The sequence below is a fragment of the Siphateles boraxobius genome, unplaced genomic scaffold (genome assembly GCF_051911475.1).
Source record: "Siphateles boraxobius isolate OS27281-9 unplaced genomic scaffold, OSU_SipBor_1 142, whole genome shotgun sequence".
Taxonomy (NCBI): domain Eukaryota; kingdom Metazoa; phylum Chordata; class Actinopteri; order Cypriniformes; family Leuciscidae; genus Siphateles; species Siphateles boraxobius.
The window spans coordinates 589,099-612,860 of record NW_027508747.1 but is presented as its reverse complement, the minus strand read 5'-3'; the positions used below and the strand labels follow the sequence as shown (position 1 = coordinate 612,860).

General features: G+C 39.7%; 1 protein-coding gene and 1 pseudogene across 1 annotated transcript in view; both read left to right on the top strand.

Moving 5' to 3' along the window:
• Nucleotides 1-23,762, top strand: part of dst (dystonin) — a 241,730-nt gene that overhangs the window by 125,412 nt on the left and 92,556 nt on the right. The window contains exons 25-39 of the mRNA XM_077230331.1: nt 1,925-2,051; nt 2,144-2,327; nt 3,503-3,660; nt 3,766-3,944; nt 5,554-5,692; nt 5,788-5,981; nt 6,225-6,387; nt 6,474-6,557; nt 7,082-7,189; nt 7,280-7,378; nt 7,852-7,953; nt 15,770-15,907; nt 18,203-18,291; nt 18,457-18,565; nt 19,149-23,681. Of these exons, the coding sequence (XP_077086446.1) occupies nt 1,925-2,051; nt 2,144-2,327; nt 3,503-3,660; nt 3,766-3,944; nt 5,554-5,692; nt 5,788-5,981; nt 6,225-6,387; nt 6,474-6,557; nt 7,082-7,189; nt 7,280-7,378; nt 7,852-7,953; nt 15,770-15,907; nt 18,203-18,291; nt 18,457-18,565; nt 19,149-23,681 (6,406 nt within the window). The remainder of the gene's footprint in view (nt 1-1,924; nt 2,052-2,143; nt 2,328-3,502; nt 3,661-3,765; nt 3,945-5,553; nt 5,693-5,787; nt 5,982-6,224; nt 6,388-6,473; nt 6,558-7,081; nt 7,190-7,279; nt 7,379-7,851; nt 7,954-15,769; nt 15,908-18,202; nt 18,292-18,456; nt 18,566-19,148; nt 23,682-23,762) is intronic.
• On the top strand, nt 8,023-15,455 carry LOC143738282 (uncharacterized; annotated as a pseudogene).

The window sequence follows — 23,762 nt, the reverse complement described above, 5'->3', positions numbered from 1 at the left end:
TTACAGAAGGTTGTGAGAGACCCAAATCATCACTGCTGCGTTGATGCATTTTCCCAGCTGCCAAATATCTTAATGTACAGTAGTAATTTCATTTCTGCCACTACGCCATTCCTGCGCTGTGTCGGAGATGTTATTGTGTCTCCAATAAAGTCGGTCACAAACATGATCCCTGCACGATCTAATCTATAGTGTCTTATTAACTCACTGTCATCTATTGTCTGCAATGCATTTCTTCGCCCTTTTCGTCTTTCTGCCATTTTCTCCTCTGCTAAAAAAACTCTTAAGCGTTTTAAAAGTCCTCGTCCGTGCTCCTAACCATTTTGACCTTAAGACCTCTTTTAAGGGTTAAGATGCTTTCTGAATTACTTTTTTCTTTACTAGGATTTTTTCTTTAATTTTAGGAGTAAACGCCCACATTTCTAAGAATTTTCTTAGAATTTTGTCACTAGGAGCTGCTTTTTGCCTTAAGATTCTTTAGGAATACGGGCCCCGGTGTTTTGGGACACTGAAACCGCTATTTTTTGAAACCGGGTCCCAGAGTGGATAAATCTGAAACCGACACGCTTGCGTTTTCATGTGTACGGCCAATCCGTACATTTTGTGAAACGATGATGTCATCACACTACGTGTCAGCATTAGTCACACACCGCAATGGCGGACTATATGCTTGTGATCATGCTGCAGGAGCTACTGAGCCTATTAGCTTTACTAAAGCAATATCTTCTGCTCCTATGCTACTACGGTGAGCAATCTTCGTCTTCACCTTGCTGTCGTGTTGGGTTCGTATAGAGTGCGCAAGGTTACGCGCACGCTCCAAATCTTCTTCTCCTTGTTTAGTGTATCTCTGTGGCTGAATTACAGCACCACATACTGGTCTGGCATGTATACCGCATCGTTTTTAAGTCGGTTTCAGTGGTTAGCTGTGTACGCATATATTTCTTGAGATGACGCCGCATTTCCGGAAAAAAGTTTAGAACGAGGGAAAAAAAAGATAGGATAGGTAAAGCTCTGGCTTTGTGTGGATGCGGCCTTAGTTTGGGAGATGGAAGTAGTGACAGATCTTGTCTTCTGTATTGTGACTTGCACACGCGTATAACAGATTATCTAAAAGAAAAAAAGGGCGACGACTTGGTTTTATGCATTGGTTGTTGATTGGTTGACGCAGATGTGGGTGTATGCAGATGAGTGTGAGCTTGCAGGGGCGGAGTTTAAGCGCACTCAGTGATTGGAGAATCCTATATACGCCACAAGAGAGAAGTCTGACGTTTATACTGGAAGATCCAATTATGACATTTTGATTAAACATTACGAGGTCATTTTTTAATATAAACCATATGCACGGATAAATAAGATGTAAAACATGCATTAGAAAACAGATAGGGTGAATTTCCATTTCATGCCAACTTTAGAGTGAAACGTACCAATTTATGTTTAAATATGATACAATACATTAATTGTTTAAACAAAGGAGTTCTCTAGGGGCTTTCGCACCGGAGGAACCTTTTCATAGTTTCTAGAATTATTTGGTCTAGAATTATATTTTGGTGTGTTCGCACCGCAGGAACTTGGAACGATTTTAGTTATAGGAACTCCTTTTGGAGGAAATAATTTAGCTTCTACTTTAGAGTCGTGTCTAAACCAGCACTATAGGAACTATCCGTGACACAAGTGTTCGCTGATTGGCCGAACACACATGAAACACCAGCACCCACCGTTTTAAAAAGCTGTGTTCCTACTGGCGGTGAGAATGCAACCAGGGAAATGTTCCTAATGGAAGCATTAGTTCTCGGGGAACCACTCTGGTGGCTAGATCCTAGAACTAAGTTTCTAAAGCTAATAACCGGTGTGGAAAGCCCATTATATTTGTCCTTTAGCTTTCCCATTCAATGCTCACATTTAATATTAATAATTGGTTGTCTTTCAGGATTGAGCAGCTGTATCAGAATGTTCTGGCTTTGTGGCATCACTCTCACGTTAACATGAAGAGCGTGGTGTCCTGGCACTATCTGATGACTGACATCCGTGCCATCCGCAAGAGCACTGTTGCCTCGGTACACACCTTCTGTTTCTCGTGTGCCTTGAGACTACAGATTCGTTTTAAAACCCAGTGAACTTATAGTGTGATGTTAATTTTCCTCCCTAGATCAAGACCTTATTGCCAGGTGATCACGAGCAGGTGCTGGGCAGCCTGACGTCCCACTTCGAGGACTTCTTGAGGGACAGCGATGAATCCGATGTTTTCACCTTGGCTGATTGTGCCCAGCTGGAAAAGGAGGTTCTGACTTGTAAAGAGTATTATGAGGAACTCCTCAAATCTGCAGAGAGAGGTAAGTTACTGTACAAAAATACGCCCACATATACAGTCGAACCAAAAGTTATTCAGACACCATATATCATTTTAGATTGTTTTACTAGTGAGTGCAGAACACTATAGTTCATTTATGTAAGTGAGGAGAGCAAAATACAGTAAACTGTGACATATTATACCCAAAAATTCTTCATACAGTGACTACCAGTGAAATTTATTCAAATTTGAGACCAAAAATTATTCAGACACTTTGACCTGATCATGTTTTGCTGAAGTGTTTTTTCTTAAATTGCTATTTTAACCTTTTTACACCACAGACTGAACAAAATTAAGCATTGCTTGGTGATTGGTTGAACTAAATTGGTATTATCTAATTGTGTAGTTAAATTTAACAGCTGACAGATATTCAGCATAATTCATGTGTGAGACAGTCTAAAAGAAGGACGGACAAAACCAGTGAAATAGAAATTGATTTGATAACTCTTGAGTTCTTGTCATATTTTATTACCATTTTCTAAACTATAGCGAATGAACTGTGATAATGTGAGAAATGTTGAAGGTTTCTGAATACATTTTGGTTTGACTGTACAACAAAGGGGCCAGAAGTCATGTATTTTCAGTCATATCAGGAAACCAGGGCAAGTAATGAAATAGTAATGAAATGCGGGGTGTCTAGACTAGAGAATAGTTGAACTATACATTTGAATTATCAGTGACTGGTGCCACCAGACATTAAGCACATGTTCTCCTAAGCCTATTAAGTAGAATGTTAATACTGTAAGGAATGATGTATTATCCATGCACAGATCTCCTCATCAACATTAGAAATTAGAGAGCAAGTGTTTTTGGGTATGCATATAAATTTCAACAGACAGCTGAACTACAGTATTGATAATTAGTAATGCATCTAAAACCATTATGTAATTACTGAGTGTACTTAAAATATTTCTGTTTTTGTTGCTCTTGTTGAGAGGTTTCACTATATCTGCTGCCTGTAGTCTAATACTGAAGTCCTGAAATATGAATTGTCTGCAAGATTTACATGCACATACACAAGTGTAAGATCAATTTGGCTTAGATGTGTTGTCACTAGCTAAATTTTCAATGTATTTTCTCAAAGAAACAGAAACTATCAATTATTGTGTGGACATGATGTCTCACTGATGTAATGCATTGCTCTCTGGTGGTCAACAGAAGAACACGAGGAGTCTGTTTACAACCTCTTCATAACTGAGGTGCGTAACTTCCGCATGCGTGTGGAGGGTCACGAGGAACAGCTGATCAGGAAAATCCGTACTCCGCTAGACAGAGATGACCTGCAGGAGTGTCTTCTGCGCATCACCGAACAGGAGGTTTGATCTTCAGCTTCGTTTTTTGGATGTCCAGTGTAAAATCTGGATGCTGAAACAAAAACAATTTCTTTAATACATCTGGCCTCTCCTTCTCACTCATTCCAGAAAAAGAAGGTAGAGCTGGATAGGTTGAAGGAAGACCTGGAGACCCTGAGAGAGAAGTGTGAAGTTTTCCTCAGGCAAGCATCTGCCTCTCCATCCGTCCCCACGCTTTCCTCTGAGCTCAGCATCCTCACGCAGAGCACCAACCAGGTCTACTCCATGTGCTGCATCTACCTAGAGAAGTGAGTCTTTACTCATCCTCAAATGAGAGTTGTGATGAGTATTACTGATGTGACCTAGTGGTTAGAAGTAGTGGTGGGGAAACAATCGATTCTGTTCAGTATCGCAATATTTTGCATGCGCAATTATATCAATACAGTAGCGCAAAGTATTGCAATATTTAATTATAAAATCATCTGTTTTACTTTTGGGTTTTCTCCATTGGTTTTCTCAGAGTTTACTCTGATCATTTACATTTGCGTATTACATCCACAAGGTGGCGCTTGTTGAGGTGCTTTGTCGCGCATTCAACAGCAAATACAAATGAAAATGGCGTCACTATTACAACCGGTTGTACAAGACACTCCGTCTTCTTTCAAATCGAAAGTGTGGGTACATTTCGGTTTTATGATTATTCTCAGATTTATCTTACTCTATTATGTCTGCTTTATTATATTTAAATAATTTTAAGTTATGTGCTGTGAGCTCACCATTCATGTGAGAGGACTCATATTCAGAGAATTTACATCCTGTCCTGTAATAAGGTCCTGTGTCCTGAATGTTCAAGAACAGGTTTTCAAGTTTTTGCACTACCCTCCTAACTTTTTGCACTTCATTTAATGTGTAGAAGATAGTGTTTACAGAATTAACTGTGACATTTGAAGTGAGTTGAGCAGTCTTATTTGCCTCATTTTTTTGTAATGCCTTTGAATAATATGGGGGACATGAATCGCTATATATCGCAGAATCGAATCGCAATACTTGCTGTATCGCAATATGATAAGAATCGCAATAATATTGAATCGTGGCCCAAATATCGCAATACTATCGAATCGCCAAAAAAGAGAAAAGAGGATCTTGCGCATTTTTCAATCCACATTTGACATGATTCCAAGATACAATAATATCCTTCCAAAAAGAGTAAAAAAGCTCAATGCTTGACACTCATTTGCTGCGCATCCCAAACAAGGATTATATGCTGAGATTCTAGCAATCTCTAGCAAAAAATACATATTATGCCCATTTTCTTGAGTCTTGATTTTGTTTTTGGGCTCTACTAGAATAGGGTTTTATGCTTGAATGTTCAAAAAACATCTTATTATTCCCACATTCTCCATTGTTGCGGCTCCTCTCATCCCAGTCTGTCAGTAACGCTTTGTTTACTTCCTGTTTCTATGAAGCCACTCCTTCTGAAAAGCACACTGTGCTCTGATTGGTCGGCTGGATCAGTGTGTTGTGATTGGTCGAGCGCTTTGAGTGTGTTTGGAAAATGTCCCGCCCCTTACCATAACCGCCAGTTTAACACACTACTAACTAACTCAACCAGGCCCCACCCCTTTATTCTGCATATTAATTATTTAAATGAGGATTATTGTGACGTGTTCGTTCCCGGAAGAAACTCAAGACTACAATGGTTTGAACTTCAGGCAGTTCAAAAATAGTTATACTGATATAGAGAATAACTCCCGCTGGAGGGACTTTGGAAACCTTTTTCATGCTCAAACAGCAACATTACACACTAAGAAAGATGAACATGGAAAAAAAGCATAATATGAACCCTTTAATCAGCTAGAAAGGGCTGCTTTATAATTTCTATCTTGCTTGTTTGACTTGATTATCTTTTGCACTCAGGCTGAAGACCGTGAGCTTGGTGGTAAAACACAGTCAGAGTGCCGAAGCTCTGGTCAAACTTTATGAAGCCAAGTTGTGTGAGGAGGATACAATCAATGCTAATATCAAATCTATCGATGGTGTTGTGAGCACTCTCAAGGTAATAAGCTCTCATTGTAATTTTGAAAGTGCTGTCTCGATGATGGTTTAATCATGGAACATCTTTGACTAAACACTTTTGATTGTAATTTTTAGCAATGGAGGTCTGAAATTGATGAAAGACGCGAGGTATTCCATGACTTGGAAGACGAGCTGCAAAAGGCACGAGTGGTCAGCGAGCGTATGTTCAAAACTCACAACGAGAGAGACTTTGATTTGGATTGGCACAAGGAGAAGGCCGACCAGCTCAAAGAACGATGGCAAAACATCCACTCTCAGATTGAAAACAGGTCATTAAGCTTAGGGATTATTGTGTTTTTCATTTATTTATTACATATACATTTATGCATTTGGAAGACACTTTTATTCAAAGCGACGCATTGCATTTAGGGTATACATTTTATCTGGAATCAAACCATTACTTTGGCGTTGCTAGAGGAATGCATGTAGCTTAATGCCTGTACATTTATTTTGATAATGCACAATTTATTTTGTTCATTATGGATGATGTATTTGTGTTCCTTTGTATTTAGGCTCCGAGACCTGGAAGGCATCAGCAAATCTCTTAAGTATTACAAAGACACATACAACAGTCTGGATGAATGGAGCAAAGAAATGGAAGCCAAGCAACTCAAGACCCAAGAGAATCAACCTGAGGACAGCAAGGCATTGGCCGAGTTCCTTAACCAGCAGAAAGTATGACGAAAAAAACCTCTTAGGTCAACTGTATATGTCCATCTAGTTTACTAACATCAAATCCTAATAATTCGCTTTATTTCTAGGTTTTGGTTGCAGAAATCGAGCAAAAACAAAGCAAAATTGAGGAGTGCCAGAAGTATTCAGAGCATTATGCAGTTGGAGTGAAAGTAAGTCAAAATTATTACTTTAAAATATTCTGACAAAATGTATGGTAACATGGTAATACAATTTTCACAAAGTCTTCGGCTACTAAGGTATATTGTCTCGTGTGAATTTTGGGTTGCACTTTATTTTACAGTACGTACACTTACATGTACGTACAGTGTGCTTAAGAAAGTAGTAAGCAATACTAGGTAACTACATGGTTGGGTTTAGGGGTAGGTTCAAGGTTAATACCTAGTTTTTACCCAGTTATTATAATGACTATAATAAGTAAATAGTATGTACATTAGGAACAGGACTCTAAAGTAAACTGCTACCGAATATTGTAATCATGTACCATGGTATTACCATGTGACATCAGTAGTTTATCATAGTACCATTATAGTAATTTTATGTGGAAATGGTATACCCTTAAATACTTCATCCCCAGGGAAACGATGAAATAAAAACAATTAAGCAGATAGCAAAGAAACTTTTACTTAAGTGTTTTTTATTTATAGTGTTTTTTCCATCCTTGTTTTTCTTTAAGGACTATGAACTGCAGTTGATGACTTACAGAGCCATGGTTGACTCTCAGCATAAATCCCCAGTGAAGAGGAGGAAGATGCAGAGTTCCTCTGATGTCATCCAGCAGGAGGTACGAGAGAAATATAACCTATTTTCATAGGCTTACACTGCTATCCTTTTGATTTTGTTTGAGTATGTATGCATTTGTTTCCCTCCTCAGTTTATGGACCTTCGAACACGTTACACAGCCCTGGTTACTCTGATGACACAGTATGTGAAGTTTGCAGGTGAAACACTGAAGAGGGCGGAAGAGGATGAGGTAAGGCAATTGTTGACTTTTTCTTGTCTTTCATGCTTCATCGAATAGAGTCGATTAGCATTAGCATTATATCTGAAATGTTAATGTTCCCTTTCTGTTTTTTTGTTTTTTTGCTTTTGTAGCAGCTTCATTGCATGTTATTTAGCAAGGCTTTGCTCCCAGCCATGTTCCATTAGAGCAATCACACACACCCAAACATGCTGCACACATATTTATTACACTCTTTCCTGCAATTCAAAATGTTGTTCGGTGCTTGGAAATATATTTTGATACAAAATAGTACGTATTGCTGTATTTTGTATCATTGCGGTTGGCCTTGTCTCTTGGGAAAGCATGTCCTGGAAAAATGCTGAAGAGTATATGCAAACACTTGGTGGTGGTGGTGGTTTTCTAACCTTTATTGGTAAGTGGGCAAGAACTGCCTATTCTCTTCTAAGTGATTGACTGGAAGATGACTGAATCTTTCATTACAGAGGAGGAAATCATTGGAAAATGCGGAATACTTAAGCTGGACTGAGAGCACGGATCAGCAGAAAGCTGCAAGTGAAGAGGAGATCACCAGGCTCCGCCGTCAGGTACTGGAACTCGAGGCATCACTGTCTAACAGGCAACAGCAGCTGGACATCTTGGGAGCAGACCTTGAGATGCATAAAAAGTCAATTGAGGACTTGACCTTACAGAGGTCAAAGGCTGAGAATGAGGCCCAGAAATATCGTGTTGAACTAGAAGGTTTAATCAAAAGCAAAGGTTCCATCGAGCAAGAGCTGAATCGTGCTCGACAACAGGTTCAGCAGTCAGAGGCCAAACAGGCCTCACTGGAAGTGAGCCTCCGCAACCTTAAAAAGAGCATAGAGGAAAGTACATTAGCCCGTAAGAAGCTGGAAGATCATTTACGTCGCAAGGACAGTGATGTACAGGGCCTGGAGGAGCACAGTCGTACGTTAGAGCGAGAACTGAGGGCTAAGGAAGATACAGAGGCAGAGCTCCTTAGCCAAGTGAGAATCATGGAAATGGATCTGGCACACAAGTCAGAAGTCAGAATGAAGCAAGGTGAATCCTTGTTGGGTTTCTCCATAGAAGGTGCACAACTGTCCACTTTTACAACTGGTTCTTCGATAATCCATTCTGAATCTGAGGCAGATGTCCTGCAACGCAAAATGGAAGAGCTCATTATGGGCAAGAAACGAGCTGAGACTGAGATCAAGACCTTGAAGTCTGAATTAAACTCATTCGTTGTACACAAAACTGTGGCTGAGGAGAAAGCCCAACGTTTCAAAGAGCTCTTAGATGAGGCAAACAACAGGCTGAAGAAGCTTCAAGTGGAAATGGATGCAGATAGGTCCAACATGAGACTGAAAGCAGAAGAATTAAGACAAGAATTTTCTGAACTGAAAAAGTCTGTCTATGTATATCAGGAACAAATCAAGTCTCTCCAAAGGGACAAATCGGCTCTGGAGCAGAGAGTGCTGTTCCAGAAGACAGAGGTTGATGGCATAAAGGACCAACTCAAGGTCAACCAAGGGAAACTTCTACAGCGGACCTCCTTGGAACAGGAGAGTGCTCATAGGTTTAGGTGCATGGAAGATGAGTTGTCTTCCAAACAGACTGAAGTAGAGCAGATGACATTCAAGGTCAATGAACTTAATAGAAAGAATCAGTTATTGGAAAGTGATACCCGACATCTTAAGGTAAGTATTGAGTCAATCCAGCAAGACAAATCACATGCTGACCAAAAGATTAAATCCCTGAAAGGTGAGGCAGAGGTTTTGAAGGAGCAACTGCAGAGAGCCAAAGAAGAGCTCAATATGAAGACAAGAACAGAGAAGGAAGCTCAACTCAAAATCAAAAACCTTGAATTAGAGCTTCAGAAAAGTTCCTTGCATGTGACGCAGCTTACTAAGAAAGTAGAAGAACTCAAGAAGATTAACATGGACACTGAGCGTTCCATTAAAAATGTGAAAGCAGAACTGGATAGAGCATCCATTGAGATTGACAGTAAGGAACAGCAAATCAATATACTCAGATCCCAGGCAGAAAGTGCAAAATCTCAGGTAAAAATATTTGAAGAGGAACTTCTGAATAAAACACAGGTATCTCATGAGCTTCAAATCAAACTTAAAGATTACAACGAAGAAGCCAAAAAGACAACCGAGCTACAGCAGAAGATCACGTCTCTCACATTGACCATCACCAACTATGAAAAAGATATTTCAAATCTCAAAGCAGAGCTGAGTTCCATAACCACTGAGAGGAATCTGGCTAATCAGAAGGTTCAGGAACATAAAGTCGAAATAAATAACCTAAACATGGCATTGAAAAAATCCATGGGAGAATCTCAAAGGGAGTCATCTGAAGGTAAGAAGAGCATGACAAAGGTACGAGAACTTGAAAATGAGCTTTTGAAATGTAAGCAGACAATTAGCAGGATCAGTGGAAGTTCAGAAAAAGCCACAGTAAGCCTGAAACTGGAGATTTCATCTCTTCAGAGGGATAAGCAAACCACTGACCAGAAGTTACAGGTTTTAAAATGTGAATATGATAATCTTAGTACCACTCTAAAAAGAACAAAAGATGAGCTACATCGGGTGACTGAAGAAAACAGGTTAAGCCAGTCCAAACTCAAAGAATTTGAGGCTGAACTCCAAAGGAAAAGTTCTGTTATGCGGGAAATGAGCTCAAGCGCAGATAAATCTGTACTGAATTTAAAACAAGAGCTAGTCACTTTTCAAAAGGATAGGAATACTGCAGAAGACAAAATTACAAGTTTAACTCTCCAAACATCAGAACTGAAGCAGAAGTTGAGACAAACCAGTGAAGAGCTTAAGCAGAAGCAAAATCAAACAGCAGCTGCTGAGTTGAGGTCACAAAAGCTTGGCGAACAAGTGGACAACTGTAAAAAGATGCTTGATGATCTCAAAGTTAAACTCGACTTACAAAAGAAAGGTTATGAGACTCAACTGAAGATAGTGCAGGCTGAAATGGAGCAGAAGCTTTCGCTGCAAGAATCACGCTTAAAATTGGAGCATGAGAGGAAATCAACGGTGCACTCGCATACTGTGGAAACTGCAGAGAGAGACAACAAGCACCTGTCTCAAGAAGTGGAGAAGCTGAAGGCATTAATTGCTAATGCAACAAAAGCCAAACAAGAGGCTGAACAACACCTCTGCAATGTACGCACACAGTTAGACGAATCTGACAGACAGAGGGGTATTCTTGACCTTGAACTTCTCAAAGCAAAATCAAAGATTTCTGAGTTGGAAACTGATAAAATCAGGGTAAAATCTAGTATTTTTCAACTTGACAATATTCACAAAGACAGCTCAAACGAGATATCAAGGTTAAAGCAAATGTTGGCACAGTCTGAGCAGAAATTGAACAACTCGGAAAGAGAAGGAAAATCTCTAAAAGAACAGATTGTCTCATACATCCAGGACATGAAGTCTCTACAGGAGAAGAATCTGAAGCTTGAGGTAGCAGTTAATTCTGAGCAGAAGCATCTAAAAGAATTGGAGTCACTTGGTCAGGCCAATCATCAGTGTGCCAAAGACGAAGAGCTGGCAAAGCTGAAGACTGAATTTCAGCTGACTCAGAAAATTGTTGCGTCGTACAAAGAAGCGAAACAGAACCTGGAGGAGGAACTAAAGAAAATGAAAATCGGCTTTGAGGTACGACTTCAGGTGCATTCACAGTTTTGTAAAACTTTCATTAAAAGGTGAAGTGTGTCATTTCTTTGTGTTTAAACAATGTGGAGATACAACTATAAGTAAAGGTTATTTTTCTTACTTGGTTCCATTGCTTAGTCAATTGCTCCTCCTGTATTCTATTCACCCTTGTATTTTGTGGGATGATCCTGCATCAACAAAGTGGCAGTTTTTTACCATTGTTGTTAAGTAACGACAATGCGGGACAAGGCAGTAAAATAGAAAGGTTTACTCACCTCACATTTATGCCCTGTTTACACTAGTGTCTTATTGTTTTAACATGGCATTTTGAAAATGAAAATATCCCTCGTCCATATGGCGTTTCCGCTGCTTTTCAGGAAAGATCTCGGCCCACACTACACGACCGAAAAAAATATGTTACGACCATTCATGCTCACTGGGCATGCACGTACAAGTGTAGCAGTTACCGATTGTTGCCGATTACTTTAATAATAGCTTGCCTCTTGCACATGTAGGCAGCTGCAGTATTATACAGTGCAGAGCTTAACTGCACAATGGCTGCTAAATAGGACAACAAAGTCAGCAAAGCTTGAAGTTCCGTCTCCATGTTATTGTTTACACAGTCGCCAAGCCTGGTCTTTTACAGAGCGCGCTGAGAGAGACTCTCTGGTCTATTATTGTCGTGTTCCAGTAGTGTAATGGTCATATGATGAATCTGAGGAGGATTTACAATGATCCACAAGACCCAATCAGAGAGTGAATGTGGGGAGCCGCGCCTTCATATTCAAAAGTCTCCATTTCGGTCTGTCTACAGTGAAACTCAACCCCGGAGATTTAGGCTATGTTTACACGGAAACGATCTGAAGAGAAAACGCAAAAGTGGTGTTGCGTTATCACTTTTTAAAAAGTGTGTGAAATTCGATGTAGTACGCACTCCAGGCGGCTAGGTGGCAATGTGGAGCACTGCCACACAACAACACCAAGTCTGCGTGCCTGCGTACAAACTTCCTTCTACTTCTCTCCCTAGTATCGCGAAATCGAAACATGGCTAAGGGAACAGCAAAAAGACTTTTTATCAGAGCTCCTAGGGCAACCTGAAGGTCTGACGTATGGAAATAATCCATGTTGGTTGTTATTTTCCTTTACTGGCACATGCCTGTGACGTGAACGCGTACGTGACGAGAGCCACCGTAAGCAGATTTGCGTTTTTACCCTTTAGACAGGAACGCGACAGTGGAGTGTTTTTAAGTTTTCCACTCTGGAGGGTGGTTTCACTTTTTTGCGTTTTTAAGCCGCAAAAACACCGTTGCCGTGTAAACGAAAGGCACATCTGATCAAATATTTTTAAGTTTTCACTCGCAAGTGTTCTCGTGTAAACAGGGCCTTAAACTAAAACAGGGACTTCAGTGTTTCCAAACGTCTCAGTTTTCGAGGGTTGAACTAGTGTAAACAGGGCCTTATACTTTGTTCTATCTCTTGGCTTATCTCTCTACTTGCAGTGCATCAATCCTACTTGTCAAAGTGAGCGAGCACACATTGACACAATTCGACCAATCATACATCATCAATAGCATTTCCCTTCAATGATTTAGGACAATTGCATTCATATCAGCAGCAAAACGTATCAAAGTACCCCTGACCACCTTTTTAGGTGGACTCAGTCATGGGTTACAGGTGTGCATCCGAGTTCTAAAAACAGTGTTCACATTATCCAAATAAACTAAATTCTGACATCAAGTGTGCATCAAGTTTGAAAGTACCATAGGTCATTTGATAGTTGACCTCCCTGTTTTTCTCCAGAATTTGATCATCATTTAAAAAATGATTGTTGCCGCGATCACTATAAATTCTATTAATTTAAATTCTGTTGACCACCTATATACCCCAGACAGTAATAGTGCAATAATTGCACAAGGCAAATAGTCCTCACTTTTGTGAATAAAAGCTGTAGAAGATGAGGTGGAGAGGAAGCTATATTGCAGTTCTATTAGTGCAGAAATCAAACACTTCACCTGAAATCTTATATAAATATTTATGAATATGTAAATATATAAATTTAATGTAATATATAATGAAATATAATAAAATGTAATGTATATGTACGGTATCATCATCATAGAGTCTGGATTTCAATTTAGGTTCAGTTTCATATTTGTCAAGATCTGAGAATATAGTAGATAGAAACTTAGTCCATGCTCTAATTGCATAAATGATCTCATGCTTGCAGATAGCAACACTGGAAAAGGAAAAAGTGCTGGAGGAGCTACAAAAGGTCAAGCAAACGAAAATGCAAGTAATCAACGAGGGAACTCTGGAATATGCTACCGAGAAAACAGGAAATTCGGTTTCACTCCAGAATTTGAATGCATTTGAAATACACACAAATCAAGTGATGGTTGTTAACAGTAAGAGTGACATCACTGACCCTATACTCCGGAAAAGCTCGATTGATAAAGGCAGGTCTGGTAAAAGCCAGACTGTTACATTCAATATCAATGATTCTGAGTCCTCCATGGATCTTGCTTCTGACTCGCCTATTGCAAGTAAACCGAAAGGGCTAAAAATGGAGTCTTCTTCCCATAAAATTCAAGGTCTCAGAGGACGGATAAGTATTAAAAAGTTAATAAAATTTAATATAATTACTCAGGAAATTGCACTCAAGTTGCAAACAGGCCTCATCACTATGGAGGAGATAGAAGCATCACTTGCTCAATTTGTTGGTAAACCGTCCTCAATTGCAGGTGTTTATATGGACTCTAGCAAGAAAAAGTTGTCCTTCCTCGATGCTGTTGCAGGAGGATTAATATCTAAAACCTATGCCATTGAGTTTTTGGAAGCGCAAGCTGCCACAGGATACATTATTGATCCTATGACAGGTGAAGGTTACTCTCCTTCAGATGCTTTTGAGAAAGATATCATTACGGAGGATCTCAAAGACAAAATAAGTGATGCTTACAAAGCAGTCAGTGGCTATACTCATGCTGGGAAGATTCTATCAGTGTTTCAGGCTATGAAGGAGAGGATTCTAGATAGACATAGAGGGAAAGCGATAATGGAAACTCAAATTGCGACTGGAGGTTTGATTCATCCATTGATTGGAAGTAGAGTACCCATGGATTGTGCACTAGAGCAGGGGCTCATAAATCAAACCACCCTTCAAAGTCTCTATGACCCAGTCAGTAACCCAAAAGATTTTCACTTCCCAGAAACAGGGCAGAAGACATACTACAGCGAACTGCTCCGAATCTGTGTATATGATGTCAATGGTGGAGTATATCTTCTTCCTTTTGGTGACCAACATCTCTTCACCCTCTCACCTTCCAGCAAACACAGAATATCGGTCATCAACACTTCTAATGGTGCGAAAATGTCAGCCTATGAAGCATATAAGGCCGGTCACATTGACAAGAGAACTTACCTGTTTCTCTCACGACAAGAGAGTGAATGGCAAGAGATAACAATCATGGACTCAAGTAGGAATCTTTTACACATCCTAACAGACCATAAGACTGGGCGGCAGCTTTGCATTGAAAATGCTCTTAGTCTGAAAATTCTCCAAATGGAAGAGCTCAATAGCTACCGGAGTGGTCAGCTCAGCATTTCAGAGTTTGCTGATCTTTTGATTTCCAGAAGAGTTGTCTTTAAAGTTTCAAACGGTCCTGTTGCAGGACTCTGGGATGTTTCTTTGAAGAAACGACTCCCGGTTTTCAAAGGGCACCAGCAGAACCATGTGGACCGACTCACCGCACTGAGGTTGCTAGAAGCCCAGGCTTGCACTGGAGGCATCTGTGATCCAGCATCTGGTGAAAGGGTTCTGATTACAGAAGCACAACATAGAGGACTCTTGGATGAAGGTTTTGCCAGACAGATCCAGCAATGTGAGCAAGCCTACTATGGTATCATTCACCCTCAAAATGGAAAGACTTTGACTGTGGCTCAGGCAATGCAAGAGAACCTTTTCCCAAAGGATGTTGCAGTGAGGTGTCTTGAGTTTCAACTGGCAACAGGTGGGCTCATCAACCCAGAGAGCCAAGAGAGAGTCTCATTGGAGGATGCCATACAGAATTGCTTGATCGACAAAGCCACGGCTGCACATCTTCAACATGACAAGTCCCATTTGAAATGTATCACTTGCCCCAAAACCAAGCGAAAAATGTCTTTCAAGGAAGCTCTAGAAAAGAGTGTCTTTGACAGCCACACTGGGTTTGTCCTTCTTGAAGTAACAAAGCCCCATAATACTGGCAATACTTCATCTTTCCAGTACTTCTGGACCTATCAGCACTTCTGATGTGCTACTGGACTTCTAAAATCAGGCCATTTTTTGGTGAATGTTTAGTAAATGGCAGAAAAATGTATTGGCTGCTAGTATATTCGCAACCCTTTGTGGTGGTGCATTATCTAATATAGAAGAATATATATTTTTTATCCTGTAAAAAACATAATGGTGAAAATGGGATTCTTTAAAATATGGGATTTTTTTTCTACTGTAAGATATTGTTTAAAAATGTCTCATATATTATGTGATCCATTTTTTTCTCTTTTTTTGTGGCATTTTTAATTTATTGCCAAGCATGCTTCCATGTAAAATGGCTGGGAGCGAAATAGACCTGCTCATTCCTTTCTGTACAGTATACAGTATTGTATTCAAACACTGATTCTTTTTGAGCTAATAATGAATGTTCTAAATTGTTTTCTAATCCACCCTACAATTTCTTTCCAATGATTTTAGAGGTCTGTTGAGGACGAGAAGAAAGAACATGGCGATAAAGTTAACAAGTTATTGTCCAGTATGAAAGCGAATCTGAACAAAGATGGAAAAGCTCAAAGTGATGGTAAACCCAGCACTGAGAGCACTAGTAAACCCCAGGTAAACAAGTCAAACTATCCCATTGTTTTTTCATCGTTTTTAACAGGTCTATCTGTTGCTGTTTTAATGTCAGCATCTTGTCAACGTGGTGAACATTATAGGGAGCTGAATTTTCCAAACTTCGCTAATGTGTCAAAAACATCAAAACACAATTACATTGTTTTTTGAATAAAGATTATTATTTTGTATCTCTTCATATGTTTGATGTTCACATACGTGTTGCTTGCTTTATTATCCACCCACATTTCACATAAAATATTTACCCTTTAATGTATAAACCCTTTCAATTCAAATTGTGAAATCACCATAATCACAATTTTGTCATATTACATCTGGACCAGCCATGAGGTCATGTCCCCTTTTACTCAAGGGGCAACAATAATAATCCAATGAAAATGTATCCATAAGCTCCATCATCCACATTAACAACATACTGTGCATGTACAGTGTGATACACTTTTCAAATTACACTGGGGCTTAAATCACAGCATTATATGGTGGTTATAAAATTCTCTGCACTACTGATGTTGCTATATCTCTACACTTCATCAAACACAATCTTGCACACCACTCATTTTGGAGTGCCTCCTGGTTGTCAGAGCCAAGTAATTTAGGTGGTAATTGTGCTGTTGATTGACCAAGAGTAGAGAACAATTTACATGCCATTTAAAATAAATTGTTTCCCAAGTTAGAAAGTTGTGTCAAAATTACCATTCATCCATCTACGATGTCACATCCCTGATGGCAGACTATATACTTCTCCAAACAAAAGATTGATTACTCAACCTTGATGTTTATATAAACATGGCAAAATGTCTTTAAAAATACAGTGGGATCCAAAAGTCTGAGACCAATTGTGAAAAATTCCTGTATCTCGCATTCTGTATTTGCTTTAATAACAGCATACACACAAGCTGACATGGACTCCACAGGTTTGTGTAAAATACGTTGCTCGTGATATCCAGCTGTCAGGTTCAGTTTAGTTTTGTTCATGGACTTTCAGGCCACATTTACACATAGCCGGGTATTTAGAGAAACGAATATTTCCCCCCGTCCGTTTTCAATAATAACATTGTGCACACAACATAATTTTCAAAAAAGTTGTCATTTACATCAACCTGCATAAATACGCTGTCGAGAGCCATCATAACTATGCCAAACTGGGCGCTCACATGACGTTAAGCATTTTCAGGCGCATAATGTGACGTTTGGGAACCTAAAGCCCTGTTTCTCCCAGTTGACACGGCAGCACATAACCATATCAGAAATCTCCACTTTGGCCGGAGTTTTTAGAAATAATAGTTTTTTTGTGATAAAATGTGTAGTGGCGTGTAAATGAGAGGCCAAACCGCAGGGAAATATCTGCGTCTTCCCTTCATGTAAACAAGGATTCAGTATGTTTTCATCTGTCACATGTTTCTTTGTTCAGTTTCCCACTACTCATCCATCTCCTTGGTTACCGTCATTATTAGTTCATGTGCGTCAGCTGTGTTTAGTAATTATCCTCGTTGTATTCACTACTTAAGTTGTTCCTTCTCCTGAAACTCCTTGTCTGGTTACCATAATGCCTACACTGTTGTGTTAATGTGAGTTTCCATGTTACATGATTCTTATTATTAAAGTGTAATTTGGATTTCATCTTCTGAGTCTTCAGCCTGTTCCTGAGAATACCACACCGTTACACCAGCATGATTTGCGAATGATATTTAGAGAATGTTGTGCTTCAGTAGGAGCAATACATTTTATACAAAGTACACATGGTCAGTGTCACAATATCTATAAATGATTACATTTACATTTATGCATTTAGCATATGCTTCTATCCGTGAAGTGTGCATGTTCTCCATGTGTTTGCATGGGTTTCATGCTCCGATTTCCTCCACAATCCAAGCACTGTAGATGAACTGGAGACACTAAATTGTCCGTAGGTGTGTGTGGTATGGGCTCCAGCATCCTACAGAGGATAAAAGAATGAATGCATGGAAATGATGATATCTTTTTTTTTAACATGTTAAAAATCCCGAAACATTGTTTATTTACTGTGTTAATTTAGATTTTGAATCCCAGGTTTTCAAGTGTGGTCTCAAACTTTTGAACCTCATTATAAAATTAAATCATGGAACTCTAATAGTGGCATATCCTCAATTTTTCTGCAAATTATATGGCTAGAGGTTGCTTAAAAAACATGAATCTGATTTCAGATGTTTGAATAGCCTACAGTAGATATTGGATGAAGTGGCTTTCAAAGTGCAACTAATTTAATGCATACTGTGCATTATTAATGTGATATTATAGGTGTCAATGGAGGAGTTGGTGACGACGAAGGAACAAATTGGAGAAGCATTGAAAACAACCCAGCTGATGCTAACCAAACACAGTGACAAGTATGTTATAATCTAGACAGGGCTTCACTGAGAATGAATTGTCTTCCAATAGCACTAAAAATAGCATTGTTTATTGCATGCACTTGTTTGTTTTGTTGAATCTATTTTCTCAATTTCATGTGCTTTCACAAAAGGATTTTTTTGTAAAATGTTTTCTTTTACTAGAATGACAGAAGAAGAAAAGCAAGAGGCAAAAGAGCAGCTAAAATCTCTTGATCAGGCCTATAGCGAGCTCTCGCAACAGTGTGCAGATTCAACGTCTTCAGCTGATCAGGTGAGAGATTCTGCCAATTGGTGATTATATATGGTGATTATTGTGTGCAGTGTAAACTCTCTCTCCAACTGCATGACTAATATTTGTTTTGACAGCTTGAAATATGTAGCATGGTAAGACAGTTTCCAAAATCCTTAGCCACTCTAACTTTTTAATGCCACTACTGCAAAGAGGGCAAAAATACTTTTTTGTGTGTGTTTTAAAACTCCAGGTAAACTGAGTATGCTGTAAACATACCTTGCATGTCAGCCAGTCTCACTTTCTTCACAGCAGGATATTCTTTTCCCTGTCTACATGAGGTTCACCACACACATAATAACACAATGCTCTGCGTGTTTTCTCTAACTGTGTTGTTCTACAAAATACTGAGAGTTCTTTTCACAGATGCATGTAAGCTTTTATTGCGTCCCATTTCTCTTTCTGATGACTTGCACTGTTGCACATGAGCTAGTACAATCCATAGACTTGATTGATGGGTGAGTATGTTTGATGGTATTTATAACCAATATTGTTATTAGAATTATTTATGATTATGTTTGAACATACTTTCGGAAACATATTGATTTCTTTTATCTCTTACCAGGCACTGCAGGTCATTGAAGGGATTCTGGATGTTGAAAGTGGAGCTGTCATGTCTGTGTGTTGCTCGGTGAACAATGGCCTCATTGACCAGAACACAGGACTTGGTCTTCTAGAGGCTCAACTTATAACCAATGGACTCGTTTGGCCTGAGCAGCACTTGTGTTTAGACTTGGAGGATGCATTCAAGCACGAACTTGTGGATGACACAATGTTCAAGCAACTGCAAGACTTGAATAAAGCTAAAAAATGTGTTCAGGATCCCCAGTTTGCTTTAGAACCATTGCCAGTTATAGCAGCCCTTGAAAATGGGGCTATTTCTATGCAAACAGCTATTAAGATAATTGAAATCCAGCTAGCGACTGGAGGGTTACGATACATGGGTGATATCCTACATCTGGAAAGGGCTTTTCAACTTGGCCTGATACCCGACTCACTCTTTATCCAGATGTCAGAGAGAAAGGACACTTGGAAGGACTTTATTGACCCCAACACTGCAGAGAGAGTCACACTTATTCAGCTTGTGAAGAGGAGCGTGATTCATGAGCCGACAAGACTTCGTCTGCTTCCAGTGAAATGTGGAAAAGATGGAACTATATCTGGGAGAGAGATTAATGTTATGAAAGCTATGCACGAGGGCGTCATTGATAGAGAGACCATGCTTCGGTTGCTGAGCACCCAGTTGTTTGCAGGAGGCATAGTTGAACCCAACTCCGGCCAAAAGCTGACTGTTGAGGAGGCCTTATCTGAGGGTCTGATTGATCAGGACACTGCGAGTGATATATTGAGCCATCAGACCCAAAATGGTGGCATTGTTAATCCTTGCAGTGGGGTGAGACTTACAGTCGACGAGGCTGTCCAGTGTGACTTAATAAGCTCGAGCAGTGCGTTGTTAGTTCTGGAGAGACAGAAAACATTCATGGGTCTCCTTTGGCCTAACGCTGGTGAAATCCTCTCTTTCTCCACCTCTCTTGAGCAAAATATAATCACAGAAAAACTTGCATCTGAACTGCTGCATAACCGGCAAAACATAACAGCCTTGTACGTACCTGAAACCTCTGAGGTAGTTGATGTTGACTCTGCAGTGGAGAATAACTTGATTGAGACATTTACAAAAGAGTTGTTGAAGACAATAGAAATCCCAGATGTTTTTCCTGATATAGATGAACTGAATAACAGGTTTTCATCATGGCTGGTAATGCGGGAGCTACAAATGGAAGGATCTTGTACATCCGGTGAAGAAATGAGTGACAAAAACAGCACAGATGCACCATCTCTCTCTGAAGTGAAACAGTTATTTATTTCCTACCTCATGTTGAATAGCTATATGGATCCAATGTCAGGCCAAAGGCTGTTGATCTTTGATCACCAGTTAAATAAAATGGCTAAATTACTCTTTGAAGCCTCAGAATCAGAATGTGCAGATGACATTAGCGGCCTTCATATAAAAAATATTTCTGAAGATTTGCATGAGTCTCCACTGAACAGCTGGATTTCTAACACTGACAATGATTGTCTGGAAGCTGATTATGATGTGTTGGGAGAATTGCAAATTTGTGGACCTTTGGAAATCACAACAGAAGAAGAACATGAAGTAGTGAATGTGAAAGTATTACACAGTTACCTAGAACCTACTCTACCCTTTGAATATGATGTAAACACCTTAGCAACTAATCAGAATTGTGATCGTTTCCTAGGCAGTAATGAACATGTGACTATAATTGATATGAACAAACTGCCTGAGGTTTCTGCATGTTCATGGACAGAGAAGTGCAAAGCAGACAAAAGCAACATGTCAAAAACAATGGAGTTACCACATACAGCCTTTTCTATAGCAGCAACTGCCACAAGTTTGTGCTCGATAGTAGCGAATTATGAATGTGATGATGATGTTAAAGGCCAAGAAAAACATTTGAAAGCCAGTGAAACAACCAACTATACAGATATACCCTCTGAATTCCCACATACAGAGGATGTTTGGGATGACAAAGTTGAGAGAGATTATGCCATCCATCTTCTTAGGGCACAAGTAGAGGAAGGTGGGATTTTAGATGTCACCTCTGGAAAACGGTATGACCTTCAAGGTGCTCTCAATAAAGGCCTTATTGATGAAGAGACTGTCTTAGAAGTACTTGCATTGCAGCCTAAAGGGGATGGTTTGAAAGATAACGAAAGTGCTTCATTGTCAGTTTTAAACACTTCTGTCAACAAAGGCTGCATCTCAAGTAAGGTAGCACTACAGATCATGGAAAAACAGAACCTTTTGGGTGGTTTCTATGATGCAGCAGTTGGAAAAACCATTAGCGTTTGTGATACTTTAGAGACGGGTCTGATTACTGATGATATTAGCAGAAGTGTTCTCTGTTCAGAGGCAATCAGCAAGGCCATCATTGATCCAGAGGCAAAGTGTGTGCTCAGTGTAAATGATGCCCTCCAGACAGGAATGTTGGATGAGAATGAGGCTGAGAGAATGCAACATTCACAGCAAGACGGAAGGGTAGACATTAATGCGCTTGAGTCAGCAAAAAGAGACCAAATAAGCTCAAGATCAGATAAAGCCATGCAGGTATATACAGACATATCTGATGTGAGCAGTAGTCAGGATCTTCGGTTACCCGCCATTTGTGACATTCCATCTAAAGCTATTTCTACAAAAGCTAATGTGTATGATGATGTATCTGAGACTCATGGAATAGGGGAGGATAGTAATGAGGAATGTGTCAATTTCAAGACTATGGAGACTAACAATGAGATGAGCACTACAGATGAAAGAAAAAATATTTTCACTTTGGAAGGAAATGAATCAAAAAGGCTAAATAACAATGTTGACACTTTTGTTGTTGATGTTTCTTGTGAACCTGGAAGTCTTTCATCGTGTGTCAGGGAGGGGGCATATCTTGAGACTATAGCAAGTCAAGTTGTTAGCCCTGTACAGAGTGACTATGGGATATCATGTCTGTCACAAAGTGATGTCTGCTCTGATGAAAGAAAATCAGAGAGTGTACTTAATCCTGAACAGGAATTCAACAGGTCCAATGTGGAGTCTGCAATAACAAACACATATTTTGACAAAGGGCTCTCTGAGAGCTTGAAAACTTTGCTACCAATGGTAAAAGATGTTGCACAAGTTAAAACACTTGCAGAAGCACAGCCAGCCTTGTCTTTATGTGGAGCAAGTGTCCCGTCACCAATGGAGACTGCAACAGAGGTGAATTTAAGTACTGATGGTCACCGCATACTAGCTCAAAATTTGCTAAATGAGAAAGAGGAAATATCATTTCAGACCAATGCGTCATATGAAGCTAAATACTCCAATAATATAAATGGGAATCCAGATCATGAGCATTCTGATGAGGATCCAGAAGCGTTTTGCACAGAGAACAGAGTAAATGTGTTGGTTAGTTGTGAGGACATGTCAGAAATGTTTAGAAATGCACCAATAACAACACCTGAGCCGAGAGTGATCTGTACAGAAAGCAGTATTGACTGTAATGTAGAACAGAATGGTGACCTTGAAAACGCTATAGGTTTCAAAGGATCAGAGAACACACTTCAACTCAACTTGAAGGATTTAGCTGAATCAACAGTAAATTCCAAGCCATTACCTCTTGAAATAACTATTAACTCTAGTCAAGATGATTCAAGCGGAGGTACACATAACATACAACACCCAAGCGAGCAAAGCAAGTTTTGCTATGAAGTAGCCTCAAAGGACACTGCAATAACCAGATCAGCTGATTCCGACTTTAGTGACAATGATAAACATGTAAAGGACTTGATAGAAACTTTAAAGTCAACTTCAGGTCATTGTTCAGATGAGATGTTCACAAAATCCAATGAATTGCAGACTGACCCCCAAAATCCAAGTCCTTCTGTCAGAGTCATGCTTGATCAGAATAGTGAGATCTTCAAACAGTCTCAAGGTAGAGATACAGTGGTTGCTGAAGCTGCACTCCAAGATAACCTTCATTTACCTCAAATGCCAAGGGCCAAAGATGAAAGTGCTCCAAAATCAATGGGAAGCAGTGATTTTTTAAATGAGTTGATCCAAATGAAGATAGATGGAGCAAGTGTGGAGGAAACTCAAAAACAAAAATGCCAAGCCATTAATAGCATTATTGAAATTATTCGGCGCCCCTCTGGATCCTTTCCAGCCAATCATCCCACCTCAAACGAGGGAATTAGTGATCCAGATATCCTCTTGGATTTGAAAACACATGAAGGACTTGATTGGAGAGAAGTTCAGAATTTTCCATCTGATGAGAGTAATGATGGATCAAAGTGTCAGACTGATATACTGGAGATGATTCAGGGGATCTCCACAAGTAGAGATCAAGGAATGCTTGAGGATGTGGGTGGGGAGCTTGGCAGTTTTTTGGGAGACACTGTCCTGAGAGATGAAAGCATGGACGCTAAAAGCAAGATCTCAACCACAGATGATGCTGCGGCAGATGATGTCTTTCAGGCAACCAACTCTAACTACCAGGTCCCTGTGGCAGATGGTCCAAACATAGAGCAAACAGAAGTCAAACCGAGAGTGAGTATTGCTACTAAGCATTATCAACTCTGCATCTTCCAGGTGCATGTTTTGTATCTTTAGATAAAGGTGTAAGTATAA